Here is a 15,849-nt window from a genome sequence, read left to right as displayed (position 1 = left end):
GCGGAAACTTAGTTCGCGGGGGGGGCAAGCCTAGTGCCTAAGCTGGTTAACTTCTCTCATCCCCTACCTCCAAAATGTGGAAGGCCTAAGGGATACCCACCTATGTTACTTGCTAATAGAGATTACAAATATAGGGTAGCCTAAGTAAGAACCCTGCAATGACTGTTATTACCTTGGAAATTGCTTTTTCCTCTACTTTCAGCGCTGCTGATGACGGAGGTGGTGTTGTTTGTCAGTCAATTATTATTAACCTCATATCAACCCAAAAGTGTCTGGGACCCTTTCAGAACGCAGAGTTTTGGAAGCGCTGGGAGATATACCGGACAGCCATGTTGTAATGGAATGGCTCCGCACACTCGCAAGTCACTAGGGAACCATATGTTCAAGTAGGGATTGGCTAAGGGAATCTTTTATACAAGGAACCATACTAACCTTATGTACCCTAACCTAACCTAACCTAGCAGGCCATGTTACTTAGTCAGAGGGGGGGGGGCTCTGCCCCCTGGTGAAGGAAACTCCACTCTTTACCGAAAGCTCCCCTGTAGCAATGCGTATGCGCGATAGCATTCTAGGAGGTTAATTACTGCTTAATTACCGTCGAATGACAAAAAATAACGGTAAGTTCTTGATAAGCAACCAAAATATTATACCAAAAATCAATTTCCAAAGTGGTACCCGATGCAGACCTCTTGCTTAGTTCTACCCTACGGGATACCCACCTACGGTGCTTGCTACGAAAGATTACGTACATAGGGTACGTTAGGTACCCCTAGTGTGCAGGCACGACCTCGCCACCATCTGCTAAAGCCTAGCCCTATGTTGGAACAACATAGGACCTCCGGCTCACCAAATCGTAGCTTGCCTACAACATGCTAACACAAACAAACCACAAACACCAACACCAACAACAAACACGGGCTAACAATGAGCAAACAATAAAAAAAAAAGCTAAAAATGACATGCAGGGACATTTAAAAAACAAAACCCGGAGCCCCTTCTATAAAGGGACGTGGGGGAAAAGAATTCTGCTGCAGAAGGAGGAGGAATGGAAAAAATTCTGCTGGAGGAGGAAAGGGGAAAAATTCTGCTGCAGGAGGAGGAGGAATGGAAAAAATTCTGCTGAAGGAGGAGGAGGAGGAAAGGGGAAAAATTCTGCTGCAGGAGGAGGAGGAACGGATAAAAATTCTGCTGCAGAAGGAGGAAGAGGCGGAGGAACGGAAAAAATTCTGCTGCAGAAGGAGGAGGGGGAATGGAACAAAATTCTGCTGGAGGGGGAGGAGGATTAATGGAAAAAATGCTGCTGCAGATGGAGGAAGAGGCGGAGGAACGGAAAAAATTCTGCTGCAGAAGGAGGAGGAGGAATGGAACAAAATTCTGCTGCAGGGGAAGGAGGATTAACGGAAAAAATGCTGCTGACGGAGGAGAAACGGAAAAAAATTCTGCTGCAGAAGGAGGAAGAGGCGGAGGAACGGAAAAAATTTCTGCTGCAGAAGGAGGAGGAGGAAGCGGAGGAGGAGGAGGAGGAAGAACGGAACAAAACGCCAGACCAAGCAAACGCTACATCCTACTACAGACGAAGGGAACGGGGGGCTCGCTTCGCGTCTTATTATGATTATACATGTACGTGTTATTAACCTGCAAGATGAATGAGAGCCGAGAGATCCATGTCCTACGAAATTCCCACCACCACCATTTTGGGCGAAGCGTCAACAACAACAATCCACTGAGGGTGAATTCGTTGGGTCACTGCCCGAGCACCACCACCACCACCATCACCATCAGGGAGCGACGACGGACAGCAGGAGGAGGAGGAGGAGTAGGTGGAGGAGGAGGAGGAGGAGGAGGTGGAGGAGCAGGAGGCGAAGCTTACATCTGTCAAACACAGCAGCAGCAGCAGCAGCAGCAGCAAACAAAAAGGCACGAAATAAACAAACGCACACAACCATCAACCTCGGCTCCTGGGACGCCAAATTGTGATCGCCTCCTCCGGCAGCGGCGGCGATCGACGTCCGGACGCGTTCTTTCTCGCGCTACTTACCTAAAGCAGAGACTAATTAATCCATAATAAATGGAAACATCTTTGGGTAAACACAGATTGTAATAGAGGAAATCATTACTGCTGCCATCTATCAGTATCTAATCAAAACAATCGATTCTCACGTTCTCCCTTGCAAGGGACGCTCTGCGGAAAACGACGCGCTTGAGGTCGTGGGGGACTGCGTTAGTCGCCATTTTTCCCGACATTCAGTGTTTTAGGTCTGAAAACACCATATACGAATGGAATATAGAATAAAAATTCCACGTATTTCGATTAAAAAAACTTCATATTTTTATTTTTAACACTATAACCACACGACCTCGAGCATATATGGAATTATGACTTGAAAAAGTTATTGCGACAAACATTATGTACACGTGGAATATGGAATAAAGATTCCACAAATTTCAATAAAAAAACTTCATATTTTCATTGGTGACACTATAACCACACGTCCTCAAGCACATATGGAATTATGAATTGAAAAATTTATTGCGACAAACATTATATACATGTGGAATATAGAATAAAAATTCCACATATTTCAATAAAAAAAAAAAATTCATGTTTTCATTGGTAACACTATAACCACACGTCCTCAAGCACAGATGTAATTATGACATGAAAAAAGCTATTGCGTCAAACATTATATACTCATGGAATATAGATAAAAATTCCACGATAAAAAAATTCATGTTTTCATTGATAACACTATAACCACACACGGAATTATAACATGAAAATAGTTATTGCGACAATAAATACCCATTTTTTTTTATACAGTCATCTTTTACATCAATAAAAAGACGGGCTCAGCCATCACCAATATTCCCACACTGAGACATCGGCGATTTTTTTTTACTTAAAAAGCCTATTGCAATTTAAGTATATAGCCAATTTGTTATTGTACTTTTTGTTGTAACACAACATATATAAAGATGTTCTTGCATTTCCTTTGATAAATTAATGATTAAAATTTCAATAAACAAACGTTCATAAGGCAAAAAATTATTTACATTTTGCTGAACACAAACATCAAAGCATACCTTTTACGAGGAACATAGAGGCTACACAGTTTTATTTAATTCAGCCATTGTTTACATAATAAAACCTGGTTCTCTCTGATAAAACTCAAGCCTGTTAATAGCAGCATTTTGATGTTGTGAATAGCTAAGCAACAACAGACATTGCATTAATTAATACACAGTACATGCTGAAGTTTACACTTTAATGAAACAACTTGCCTTGGCACTACTTGATGTCTAACGACACAAACAAAATAAACAGAAAAGATATACATTTATTGGAGGATTTTATAGAGCATAAAGACTTTTTACTCACATTACGTACTGTCAGACTGATGATCTAAATGAGATTCTTTATTCTACGAATGTACGACTGTGGGTTCAATATTCAACAACTCTCAAGATAATAGACGGACGTAAAAAAAAAGGGGGCAATGCCACAATCAACAACTCTAGACTGCTGAATAGAGGAGGTTCCATACTCTCGGAAAGTCCATATTTATAAACGTAAGGTAATATTAGTCTCTCCTGTAGTGATTTTACACTGTTTTTAGATACTCTTGTAATTGGTTGGTTGACTGAGTGGGACAACTAACCTTAGGTCATCGACGCCCATATCATTTAAGAATAAAACTCATATAAAACCTATGGACATGACTAGATTATATAGATTAAATCTGAAGTTTTTGCAGATGACCTGCTTCTGATACATAAATAAAAATGCCACTGGCATCATAATTTCTTCCCCAAGGGCCATTCTCGGAGGGAAGGCTTCTCTGAGGTCCCTACGACTGGGGCATTCATTTGTGGCCACGATTCCATTACTAAATGTTTGACAGTCAAAGCGACCAGCTAGTCACCACAATAAGGTTGATTTTCATATTCTACTAAAAACTTGTCTATTTTTCTAATAACTTTCCTTTGTAATACAGGTGAATAATGAATAACCAAATTTCATGGGATAAGTTGGGAACAACAAAGGTAAAACTTCTGTAGTAATCTTTTAAAGTATTTCAGTCTTTAATTCCGTTTTTGAAGACTTCAGTGTCATCTTCAAGGGAGGAATGTATAGCATCAATGCATTAGGAGATTCGGTTTATTTTTAGTCAACAGATTATGCGAATGAGGGAGGAGCTCTGATACTGAATGGTTATAACGTTGCAAAAGGTGGTTCATGCGCCGTTGGCACAAATATTTATCATATATGTGTGCCAACTTAATAAGAAAAGCTATGGAATCCTGCAAGAGATACTCTTTCACCACAACTCACACCAACACTGGACTACCCATGCTAACTTACCTCCGACCAGCCAGTCACAGCGTTTCACTAGATTCACTTGTTTGGATGGAATACTAATGTATGCTGACCACCACCACCTCTACAAAGCGTAGAACAACAGATCATTAAACAAGCACGTTTTCTACATTACCCATTAGTATCTTCACCACTCTACTGTAATTACACTGATCGCTAGAACTCTGTACCTGTGCAATGAAGTCTTTGCTTTTCTAATCTTTACATGTACCGATTTTGCCAAAGTTTGTCTGAAGACAAGAGCCTTATATAAAGGTCGTTAAGTTTTACAAATGAATTAGAATCAACACATTTGCTGAATGAAAAACAAATACTGTAAAGGGCAAGTGATTTAAAACGGATAAATAAAGCTTTCTTCCACATTTTTGTCAGAAATAGGATACATATATATTGCAGTGGGTATACACTTTGATCTTTACCAAAAGGCCGAGTAGCAGTGGGTCTGATGAACTGGACAAACAGGTCAGACTATTTTTGTCATTTAGGATGATTTTAGTGGGGTATTTTGACAAATTAATCCAAAACCTTTAGTCCCAGATCACATGCACGCAATAAGCTTTATTTTTCTTCCACAAACCTCACCAGTGTTCAAATTCCAAATGCTTTTGCAACCTTACTCTTATCAATACTTGCCATAACGTTCCAACCTCTGAGGCTTCTCTTTAGTGGCACCAGACAACAGTTCATTATCAGTTATTCATGAAACACTCTAACACTTAATAACCCCAACAAATTGAGATCTTTCCTCTATTTGTCATATTACATAGCAACACTAGAGAGCCGTGGAAACCTTTTAACACTTATCTACATAGATTCAAACTACTCTTATCTTAGACCCTACATCTATGCATTTCACATCATTCATTCATATTTTATGGGCCCATGTATGTTACAAGATTTTTCTCAATTCAAAATTCTCAATCATAACCACTCGATCCACAACGCTCTCCCAAAATCAGAAGCCAACCATGCACCTTCTTCACCGTTTAAGTAATTTATAAACCCCAAATTCTCAGTCTCTACTACATGTTTTGACCATTTTACAGTTATATAGGCTCACCACATTTACGGTTCAACTTGTATTTACATACAAACATAATTATGTCAACACGCATATTCTAACGCTTTTTTTTTTTTTTAAAGGGACATGATTCAACACGGGTGCTGCTTGAGGAATACTGTACTGCTATCCGTTATATTTACAAAACATACAATCTACTTCCTTCATAGTCTCAGAAACATTAATAAGACTGGATAGTTTAACCAGACAATGGACAACAACAGAATCAAGACCAAGTATTCTGAATATATTTAAAAACAGAATCTACAAGAAAGGCTGAACAGTTTGCCGCGATTTTCACTCAAGGGAACATAATGGGAAAGATGAATGGCTACATGCACAGAAATTACGGTCATACCGCAAGCAATAGGAACCTAAGTCCTGAATTCAGCGCTAAAGATGACAAACTAATGGGATGGTATGACATGAATAAGATTGAACACTCCAAAAACTTTCAATTCTCTCCAGGCAAAAAAAGGTAACAGATTACCTCCCTGGTCAGAACCATAGGGCAAGCAAACAATGTACCTGCAAGTACCATCCAAGTTTGAAAAAGTCACTAATTATATTGAAGTTTACATGCTGATACGGCCAGTATCTGCATTCTGTTCATTTAACAATTGCACAAGCAGACATACAAACACTCAATAGACTTCCTAAGCCAGGAGGTTGTTACATCCTTTCAGACTGGGAAACAAGGGCCTGGGGGGATTGACATTCACTAGCAGAAAGGTCTTCAGTGATCATGAATGCATATTGTTATGGATCTAGAAAGGCAGCTGACAGTGTCAAGACAATTAGATGGACATAACAAAGGCAAAGAATACTAAAAAATAGCCTACTCATCAAGATACAGCCTTTACTCAACCATAACGCAGGAACTCGGGTATCAAAATTTGAGCTAATGTCAGTATCCACCAAGAATCAGTCCTGAAAACCCTGTGCAGATAAGTAGGACTTTGGGTGCTGCTATGTGCATGGGACATAAGTGTTAACAGAAGAATCTGGACAAGTGGCAATGTTTGAGAGGTGAAGTGGCACGGAGAGAAGCAGACTGAAATTAACATAAAAAAAGCTTGGTAACTGCAGAGGAAGCAAAGAAGGAAAGTGGCTATTGTGCGACAGGTGTTCACAAGTGAACTATGGTGACAATGATGATGCTTGTAATTACAATACATAAATCAAGCAACACATTTTTCATGTTTTAAAATGTATTGCATGAGTAATTGGGGAAGAATGGGACGTGGAGAACCATGTTGCAGTAGATAAGTAAGTTTTTGAAGCGGTGGGGCTCTTGTGTTAACTTGGAGAAAAATTAGATAGTAATGCAGAGTAGAAGAGGAAAGGTAGCTACAGCCTGGCTAAAACATAGCTAGGTTAACCTGAAAGACAAATACCCCTCTAAGCAGAGGCCTATGACGAACACAAAATCCATGCGTTGCACAGCAAAAAACTTTTACTGTGCCATAGAAAATAAATGTTTAAATAGTGTGACTGTGGACCTCTCAGATTCATGCCAAAGTGTCATATGTTTTAGACATGATGGGATGGGATGTGGAACATGCAAAGTCAGGAAATCACTCTGTAAGGAGAAACAAAACAAAAACCACTACAAAAGCTTGGGTAATTACGGAAAATGGGGATAAATGAAGACATAAGACTTGATGGGAGTACAGACAGAAATATTGGTAAATGGAGAGGAAATGGAATGGAATCTAAAATTTAGGCCAGAGGCCAAGCACTGGGACCTATGACGTCATTCAGAGCTTAAACAGAAATTGACAGCAAGGAGGTTTGACGGGTGTAACAGGAGGAAAACCTTGCAGTTACACCATGAATCAATATTTAGGAGAGGGTGAAACGTAAGAAAGAGAATATGAACTTAAAAAGGAATGAAAGAGGTTGCAGCTAGGGGGCAAGGGAATGCTGCAAAAGAACCATAAGTAGGTGCACAGACGGCACTAACCCCCTATGAGGATGTTGGTGAAATGACAACATAATGCAAACTTGTTCAGGTTATAAGCCATATTTCCAGTAGCTTATTTATATTCAGTATTAGTGATAACCACCGATGTAAATATCTATTCTATATTCATGTATTTCAACTAAACATTCATAGTTATAGTTTTTAACAAAACTTTGTCAATGAGACCAAAGGGTACAGATGCACTGTAATTGGCAATAAGTAATTGTGCCTGGGGCCCCAAAGGAACCCTGCGTAGAACCTTCAGTATTGTCTACTGTGTTGTGACCCCCATTGAGTAAAAAAGACCTTGACACTCTGGCCTAAGGGAGAGAAAGGTGAAATGAAAAGGTAGGAGACCAGTCACACACTCACTCACCAAATAGCTGGGATCCCATCACCGCTGAAATGTGCAGGAAGTTCGAGAGCCAGTGACCACCAAGTCATCATGATCACAGTAGAAGCAGTCATATTGTATCTCTTCATTGCCTTCAGGTAGTCAATAAAAGACAAAGCGTTACCAGAGATTCCCAGGAAAGGCCAAAGCTCCGTAAGCCACTCAACCTCTATTACACCTGCAACAAAGGTCAGGTTAGGGAGCTCTTCCCTTCACTCTGATAAAGTGTCCTCCAGAGGACAACTTCCCCTCAAAACAGAAAGAGGCTCCCAGTGAGAAACAGCTGGACATCCTTCCCCCAACCCCTGGCGTCTCTCTACCAGACAAACAGTACCGGCTGGCAAAGGGGAAACTGCTCCCTCGGGAGTGGCAACAGTGAGTGGAAAGAGTCTTGCAATCAGTTGCTTCGTCTGGGGTGGACGGCTCAAATGATTGAGGGGTTTGCAGCATACTAATTCAACAACCATACAATTTGGTATTAAAAAAAAAAAAAAGGCATGCATGCAAATGGAAAGCAAAATGCATGTTAGACAGCAAGTCCACAGAAACATCTGTACAAGTCGGTAGCTGGAAGCACAATAAAGAGTATTGACAGCAGCTAGGGGTTCCCCACATCTGTTGACAATTAACGACCTTGCCTTAAAAGTTGAACAGCCATCATAGCTACGTTAGTAATCCAAATCCTTACATAATGAACTTTAGATTTGTATTTGTGTAGGAACAATCAAGCATTCAGTTTTATTGCATAACCTATAAAGAGGAATTGGGTCTCAAGAGTGGCCATAAACTGTAATGGCCAACAACCACTTTCCAAAACTGCCTTGTCTTAATGAGGACCATAATTCTACCAAGAGTTTACAAACGCTTCACCCTGCAATCTTATTCAATAAATCTTGCCTTTTTTTTTTTTTACCACACAACTTCAGTGATCCCAGATGACTTTTCCCTATAGCTTCAAGTCAAAATTGGCAGACTTGGCCACTTTTGCAAATTCTATGGTATAGTTTCACTGAAAACTACTTTTGCTAGATGTTCGTTTTTAATAATCTTATTTATAACAGTTTGCACAAAATGCTTCTGCAGTACACTGCAACAAATCAACCAGAGGGAGATGTCTCTCTCATAATAATCATTGTAGAGATGACCTGGACCTGACTGAGATTTTAGGCACAATATGCAGATTCTAGTGGCCAAAACTTGCCTCATGATTAACATTAAAACATTAAAAGATGACAAACTTTACATTTAGGATCAAGCCAAAAACCAACACAAGGGGAAGGGGTCATTTTCTGAGAGCCTTGAGAACCAGCAAACAGCAACGTCATTAATTGGTAGGTGGATGGTTGTACACCCTAAGCTTTTCTTTTTTTTAACCTTTCTTTTTCAGGAAGTATAACCTCATCTTTGTCCTTCTTTTAATTTTTTTTCTCTCATTAGCAGTTGTTCACCGTTCACTCTCAAAAAAAAAAAATTTTTCAAAACAAACAAGCACCTCTTCTACTTGTACCCTTCAACCAAAATTCTAGGATGAATAAGAGACATCAATAAACTTAGGCAAGCCGTTTATTTGGGGGTCTTCTTGGGCTTGGGAAGCGCCCTAGTGCCTTCACGGAATCCATTCCTGTAAAGAAAAGAAAAACATATTTTGCAGACACATTATTGCATAACCATAAACTCCACCAACCAGGTGTGGCGTAACTTCAATCATGGCATGCCACATACCTTGCATTTATAAAAATCATGCAAGTGTACACTAGTGCCACCCATGAAGTTCATAAGCTGTCATTGTGTATTATCTAAACTTCCACATCAACTGGCCTTAAATAATTTATCACTACCAAAATTAACATTTTTCATTCAACAATACCTTTACATAACAATGACTTGAAGATTAATAAAACTTCTACTCTTATTACTGAAGCTTAAAAACATTTAACATTGCAATTTAAATTACAATCAACAGAATAAAATTTCATGGTTGACATTTCAAAGAAGCTTGTCTTTCACAGCTTGCACATAACCAGTGTTATACCTTCTGTGGTCTAGGATTAAATCATGTTTGGTTTGCTAAATGACTGTCATCTTTTTTCAAATCAACATAAGTCTCATTCAAGTTTTCAAAAGTATATAGCTGAACTTCCTCTGATGACATTCAGTCACAAATGAATACACAGTACATTTATGGGCATCACAAGCATGGACACATTTAACTTTGTACATTTTTACCAAGTCTCAGGGTGCAAAATCCATGTTTGTTAACAAGGCATAATCTGCTCAAGATTTAACTTCGCCGGTAAGTAATGTGCTTTAAAACACGATGGACCATGAAAAAACCACACAAAAAACTTGTGAGGTACTATAAAAAAAAATATGAAGTGTTAGCAAAGGTCAAAACTCTCTGCAATTGTTTTAGCATAGCATGAACAACCACAATCCATTATATCCACATTTCGTTAAGTCTGAACTCATTTGGTCACTGGTATGCAGTACTTGCTTTATAATGCATGTTAAAAAAAGATGAGGGGCATAGTATTTCATCTATTTAAATCACAATCTGACACTTTTTAAAATAAAAAGCTTAGATGGACTGCAATATCATGAAAAAAAGTCACCGACTCTTCAAGTTGAAAAAGGCATGCAATTGCAGAGGATAAATAAAATGTAAATAACCCATCAGTAAAAGACTTAATGAAACTTTGTAAAAAGAGAATAACATTTACGGCTGCCAAACCATGTGGCTAAAGACTTGCAAACAATCTATAAACTGAACAATTAAGCCATAATACCTTTATGATAATCAGAATTTTTACAGTACAGAACATTAGTGATGCAAATGATTAATTTATCAGTTTAGTCAAGTCTGATCAAAACTTCTATGGCATATACTCAATCTCAGAAACAAAGTCGTGTACTGGAAGGAAAGCTATGGCTGATTAGAAATTTTAAAGCTGTTATTTGAAAATTTCCCAATGAACCTTTACCATCAAGTACTTCTAAAAATATGCATAATAATTAACAAGCAAATTACCTGAACTTCCTGTAAACAACTTTCAGGTGACGGAGACGACCAGTTCCAGTAGTCTTCCTGCGCTTGGCTTTTACAGACCAGTTGTCTGCAAATAAAATGCACAAATAAATATCCCACTCTTTTCATGTTATCCTGCATATATATTTTTTTAAAGTCCTGAATGCTATCACTAAATTACCTAGATAGGAAGCCAATAACCCAGACTAGTATCAAAATCAGGATTGGAATAACATTTCAAGTACCGTCTATGCTTACTCAGAACAATGGCAGCATTCTAAATGTCCGGCTACAATTTTTTTGCCATCCATTCCTTTTGGTATTTTCCCCCTTTGGCTATCCAAAAACTTTTAACAGGTATATAATTTTTACGTTATATTTTAGGGCAAATCCTTCAGACAAGCCCTGTAAATTTGGAAACGTGACTCGTGGGCCAAATTAAGTTACTTGCTATAACACCATGAACGCCATCATCAAAACAATTCTCACCTATTTATATTGGTTCCCCTTTACCTTACCCCTTATAAAAGAATATCAGCCACTGAATACCCAACTCGAACAAATGTTTACTATGTACTCTATTTCGCAAAAAGATAACAATACTTACAACTCCTAAGCTTCCTCTTAGGATAGCCACACTGAGCACATTTCTTCTTCTGAATATGATACGATGAGCGGCCACAACGACGACACAGAGTATGTGTCTTGTTGTGCCGTTTACCAAACGACGAGGTACCCTTCGTCTGAAATAGAAAAAAATATGCCAATGAAATTCTGCAATTCTGCACAGAAGGATTTTGATTTGCATTAATCCTAATACACTCAATCGTAAACAACAGATGACAGACACATTACCAATGGCTAAGTATCCTTGCATTCAAAAACATTCCTTCAACAACATTACTTGAAATAAACTTTTATAGATTTAATACAAAAGAGCGAAATGATCACTCGCCCTGGTTAATGTGTGCTGTGATAATTAGGCTACAAAACTACTAAAATGTTAATTCTCTAGGACCTCACTAATGCAATGTATAGAATTCCTCTACTTTGTCGTCTGGCCTAATCTGCCTAGCATCTATAAAAGGGCCACATTCTGAATAATAATACCGTATTTTACCACAGCTAAATCCCAAATCTAAATTATAAACTCCCACATTACAATATCACTTCAACATTGTTCACGGTCTTCCTTATACAATTATAAGGACTGTACTGGCAAAATACAGTATACCGTAAGCAGCATGGCTACCCCACACCATTCATGTACATTTGATGCTCTAGGAGTGATAGTCAAATGCAGGTTATATATATATATATATATATATATATATATATATATATATATATATATATAATCAGAAAGAAAACGTCCTTTAATATCCAATTCACTCTACCTCGGAAGTAATATATTTTCATATATGTTACCGAAGGGGAATTTTTAGTTGATAATAAGTCCACCGGTCAGTTAGTGTGTCACTGTAGTCCTGATTCCTCGTCCGTCGCTGGTTCGATCCCACGGGACGGTGGACTTATTATCAACTAAAAATTCCCCTTCGCAACATATATGAAAATATATTACTTCCGAGGTAGAGTGAATTAGATATTAAAGGACGTTTGTAGCTTTCTGATTGTATATGAATCACGGTGATGTGATAAATAGTCATATATATATATATATATATATATATATATATATATATATATATATATATATATATATATATATATATATATATATATATATATATATATATATATATTATATATTATATATATATATATATATATATATATATATATATATATATATATATATATATATATATATATATATATATATATATATATATATATATATATATAATTAAAAATTAATTTTTGCTAGGAAAGAAAAGTCAGGTAATCAAAAATATGCAGGTAAAGTCACATTTACATGCCATAAACAATTACCGTAATAAAGCAATATATTTCAAGTCAGTTTTTAACTGACAACAGACATGACTTGTACATATTGACAAAACTATTTATATATAATGGCATTGCATGTGAAAAAAATAACTATTGTTCATTATCTTAAGGACAGTAAGGTAATGAAATAAATATTTCAGTCAGTCATTTATTGAACAGACTGAAAACACGGCATTACATGTATATTCAATGTTTTCAATGATGATTAAGACAAATATTCTAGCCTACACCATGAAGAAACTGCCATAGTTTTGTGGTCCTTCTGTCGAGCAACACAAGTTGCGAAGGTGTTCTTGCAGCTGAACGTAGCATCGACGAACTCTGAGGGGGGTTGCCTAAGCTAACCCCCTTTAGAGAGATGTTGTCGACGCTATGCAGCTATAAAAATGCCTACACAACCTGTGTTGCTGGACAGAAAGACTGTGAGTTTCTTCATGGTTTCAGCTGGAACATTCATTGCAATCATTAGCGTTAAAAACACTGAATTTACTACAATGCCACAATATTAAGTAAGCTATTTTCAATCTGTATGTCATATACAGCCAATAAATGATTCAACTTAAATGTTTTGGTTTCATTACCTTACTGTCTTCAAGATACTGAACAAAGTTACTTTCTTCACGTATGTACAAGTAATGTCAAGGTGTACAAGTTATGTATTGCCAGTTAATGAAGGATTTAAAATGTTTCATTACTTTGTTTATGGCACAACCTCTGAACGGAAGCTAAGTCCATTGTCTCCAATGTTTAGTGTTACTTGGGGGGGGAGGTCAGGCACGGTGCCCTAAGTGAGGCTTGGTAGGTAAGTTCTGGTTAGGTCAGGGCATGGCAATCTAGTCAAGGTTAGGTTTGTTTACGTCTGCGGAACTTGTCCTGTCATTCAACACTCGCTCCTATATACGTGTGTCCTAAAGTGTCGTAATTCCTAGGGGCATTTGGTCCAGACTTTGATATTAACCTATGTGACTAATAAAAACTTAACAACTACTAAGTGTTACAAATCAAGTCACATCAAACATGGACTGAGCTAATAATTTGCTTGAAAAATATTTTTACAGAAGCTAATGACAAGGTTAAAAATTATGAAACAATCCCCAATTCACTTTCCATCAACATTCAGATGATGCACAACAGATAAGGTCATAATTACAATCATGAGAACCTACCCTTTACTTTCATTATATATGATCAGACAATGTTGAAGGATAAAGCAAGTACAGTTGTCCATAACCTACCCTATTTATGCTTGCAAAATTTTCTATGCCAATCTAGGCTGTTATCTTAGACCAGACAGTATTCAAGGTTCTTCACAGGATCACTGTGGGTCACAGTAAGGTCTGAGGTAAAAACAGCATACTACTGTACATTAAATGGTATTATTTCATATGAAATTGTAACCTACATTTTTGATAAGACCTCTTCATCAAATTACAACTTATAAGGTAAGACAATACCGGCCACCCTGCACCCCCTTAACTACAATGGCATAATTGTAACCAGTCAACACCACCAAGGTTACATATTTTATACTGGCAACTTATAAAATTTTACCCATTAATAAACTTCTCTGAGATTATAGGAAAACGGGCGCTTGCTGCACTAGCCTAATGGCAAGATTACTTGGAACATTTACTGAAATAATGAGAAATTTACTGTCTTTTAAGTTTTCCCTGCGTGGCCGCTACTAAACGGTACATGGCACTTTGTTGAGCTTTTCTACATAAAAATTTAAGGGGTAGTATGCCGAGTAGGGAGTCAAGGATATTCAGTTATTGAGGGGGTCTGGGGGAGATTATGCCCACCCCCAAAACAAGGTCAGGGCATGATGCCCTAAGCCAGGTTAGGGCAGGACACAGCATTCTTGCATGTTTTCAGTCAGATTTCTCATGCCTACCTCATAACACCAATGAAATATTCACAAGGGCACTGAGCTTTATACTTACTCCACTTTCCTATACAGATTTATATAATTTTAACTGGCCAAGGGTACCTGCTAGTATGTCGAGTGCTTAGTCAACATCCAAAAAAATAAAAATATTGCGTAACCTAAGCCCCCAAGGCACCATATACCTAGTTTGGACCCAAGGCAAATTTTCCCGTATACTCATAAAATACTCATATTCAAAAAAGGCTGCATACGTATGCTTTTTAGTTGACTATGGGGTAGTTTTTTTCTTAACCTCATTCCCCTCTTTTAAATTGGTTATCGCGTGAGTTTTATTTTTACCTCATTCTCCCTTGCGCTGAAGGCAGATTGGCTCGCCTTACTACTAAATGTTCATAGAATTACGTAAAATTGCATTGTCAACCTAGATTAAAATTCCTCTAAGTCTGGCCGACTGCATGTCTTTTTTGTTTAGCCAAACGGACAAAAACAAAATAAAAAGCAAACGTTTAACACTCAAGGGCCACGAATTCCAAACGTCTCCATTAACAGCCGTCAGGGTTACTAATAATGTATTAAAATGGTTGTAAAATCATCAGACGTAAAGGAACCTCGTTCCTCTACCGCGAAGTCTGGCCGATTGCATGCCTTTGTTTAGACAAAAATAAACGACAAAAACAAACTCTACGACGCAAACATGCAATACTCCAAGCCCACGAAATCCAAATGCATCTATTAACAGCCACCAACGTTACTAATACTGCATTAAAATGATTGTAAAATCATCAGACGTAAAAGGAACCTCGATTCCTCCCGAGTAGCAGCAAGAGCAGCACCGGAGGATCGAACACACACACGTGACGCTCGGTGTTTATATTGTCACTTATTCGTCCAAATATTCCATTTTTCTCGACCAAATTCACTGAGATACTTATAACACTAACCACAGCAACATTCCAACGACATAAGAATTCCACCTTGACATATTTAATGTTATTTTTTCGGTTTCCGTTCGCAAACACCAGCGGCCACTTACCATGTTGTCCCCACGATGGGAAAGGAGAGACTTTGTGACCCACAATGCATTGCGTCGGGGTGGCCATAGATCATCGAAATATCTAGATGGCGATTTTGGTGTTTACCATTTTACCACTCCATTGTCGTGTGCTC

The 15,849-nt window shown here is 38.0% G+C and overlaps 2 protein-coding genes across 25 annotated transcripts in view; both read right to left on the bottom strand.

Moving 5' to 3' along the window:
* LOC136825330 (protein bric-a-brac 1-like) overlaps positions 1 to 2,196 on the bottom strand; it is an 81,452-nt gene extending 79,256 nt beyond the window's left edge. For 4 of the 23 annotated variants that reach the window (XM_067081526.1, XM_067081531.1, XM_067081514.1 and 1 more), the window contains exon 1: positions 2,039 to 2,174. Coding sequence is in view for 8 of the 23 variants with exons in the window: in XM_067081509.1 (XP_066937610.1) it covers positions 1,871 to 1,946 (76 nt within the window). In the remaining 15 variants the exon portion in view is untranslated. Of the gene's footprint in view, positions 1 to 1,635 lie in introns of all 23 variants that reach the window. The other 19 variants (XM_067081528.1, XM_067081515.1, XM_067081523.1 and 16 more) reach the window with 16 other exon arrangements.
* Positions 2,197 to 9,343: 7,147 nt separating this feature from the next.
* RpL37a (ribosomal protein L37a) lies at positions 9,344 to 15,849 on the bottom strand. 2 transcript variants are annotated; one of them, XM_067081507.1, is made up of 4 exons: positions 15,716 to 15,849; positions 11,431 to 11,566; positions 10,827 to 10,911; positions 9,344 to 9,419 (listed from the first exon to the last, which is right to left on the bottom strand). In XM_067081507.1, exons 1-4 carry the CDS (start codon positions 15,716 to 15,718, stop codon positions 9,362 to 9,364), a joined length of 282 nt encoding a protein of 93 aa, XP_066937608.1. In that variant the 5' UTR covers positions 15,719 to 15,849; the 3' UTR covers positions 9,344 to 9,361. The 2 variants fall into 2 exon arrangements, with proteins under 2 accessions (XP_066937608.1, XP_066937607.1); XM_067081506.1 differs by having other exon boundaries at positions 15,624 to 15,797.

The sequence above is a fragment of the Macrobrachium rosenbergii genome, chromosome 37 (genome assembly GCF_040412425.1).
Source record: "Macrobrachium rosenbergii isolate ZJJX-2024 chromosome 37, ASM4041242v1, whole genome shotgun sequence".
Taxonomy (NCBI): Eukaryota; Metazoa; Arthropoda; class Malacostraca; order Decapoda; family Palaemonidae; genus Macrobrachium; species Macrobrachium rosenbergii.
This window is presented reverse-complemented; position numbering and strand designations above follow the sequence as displayed.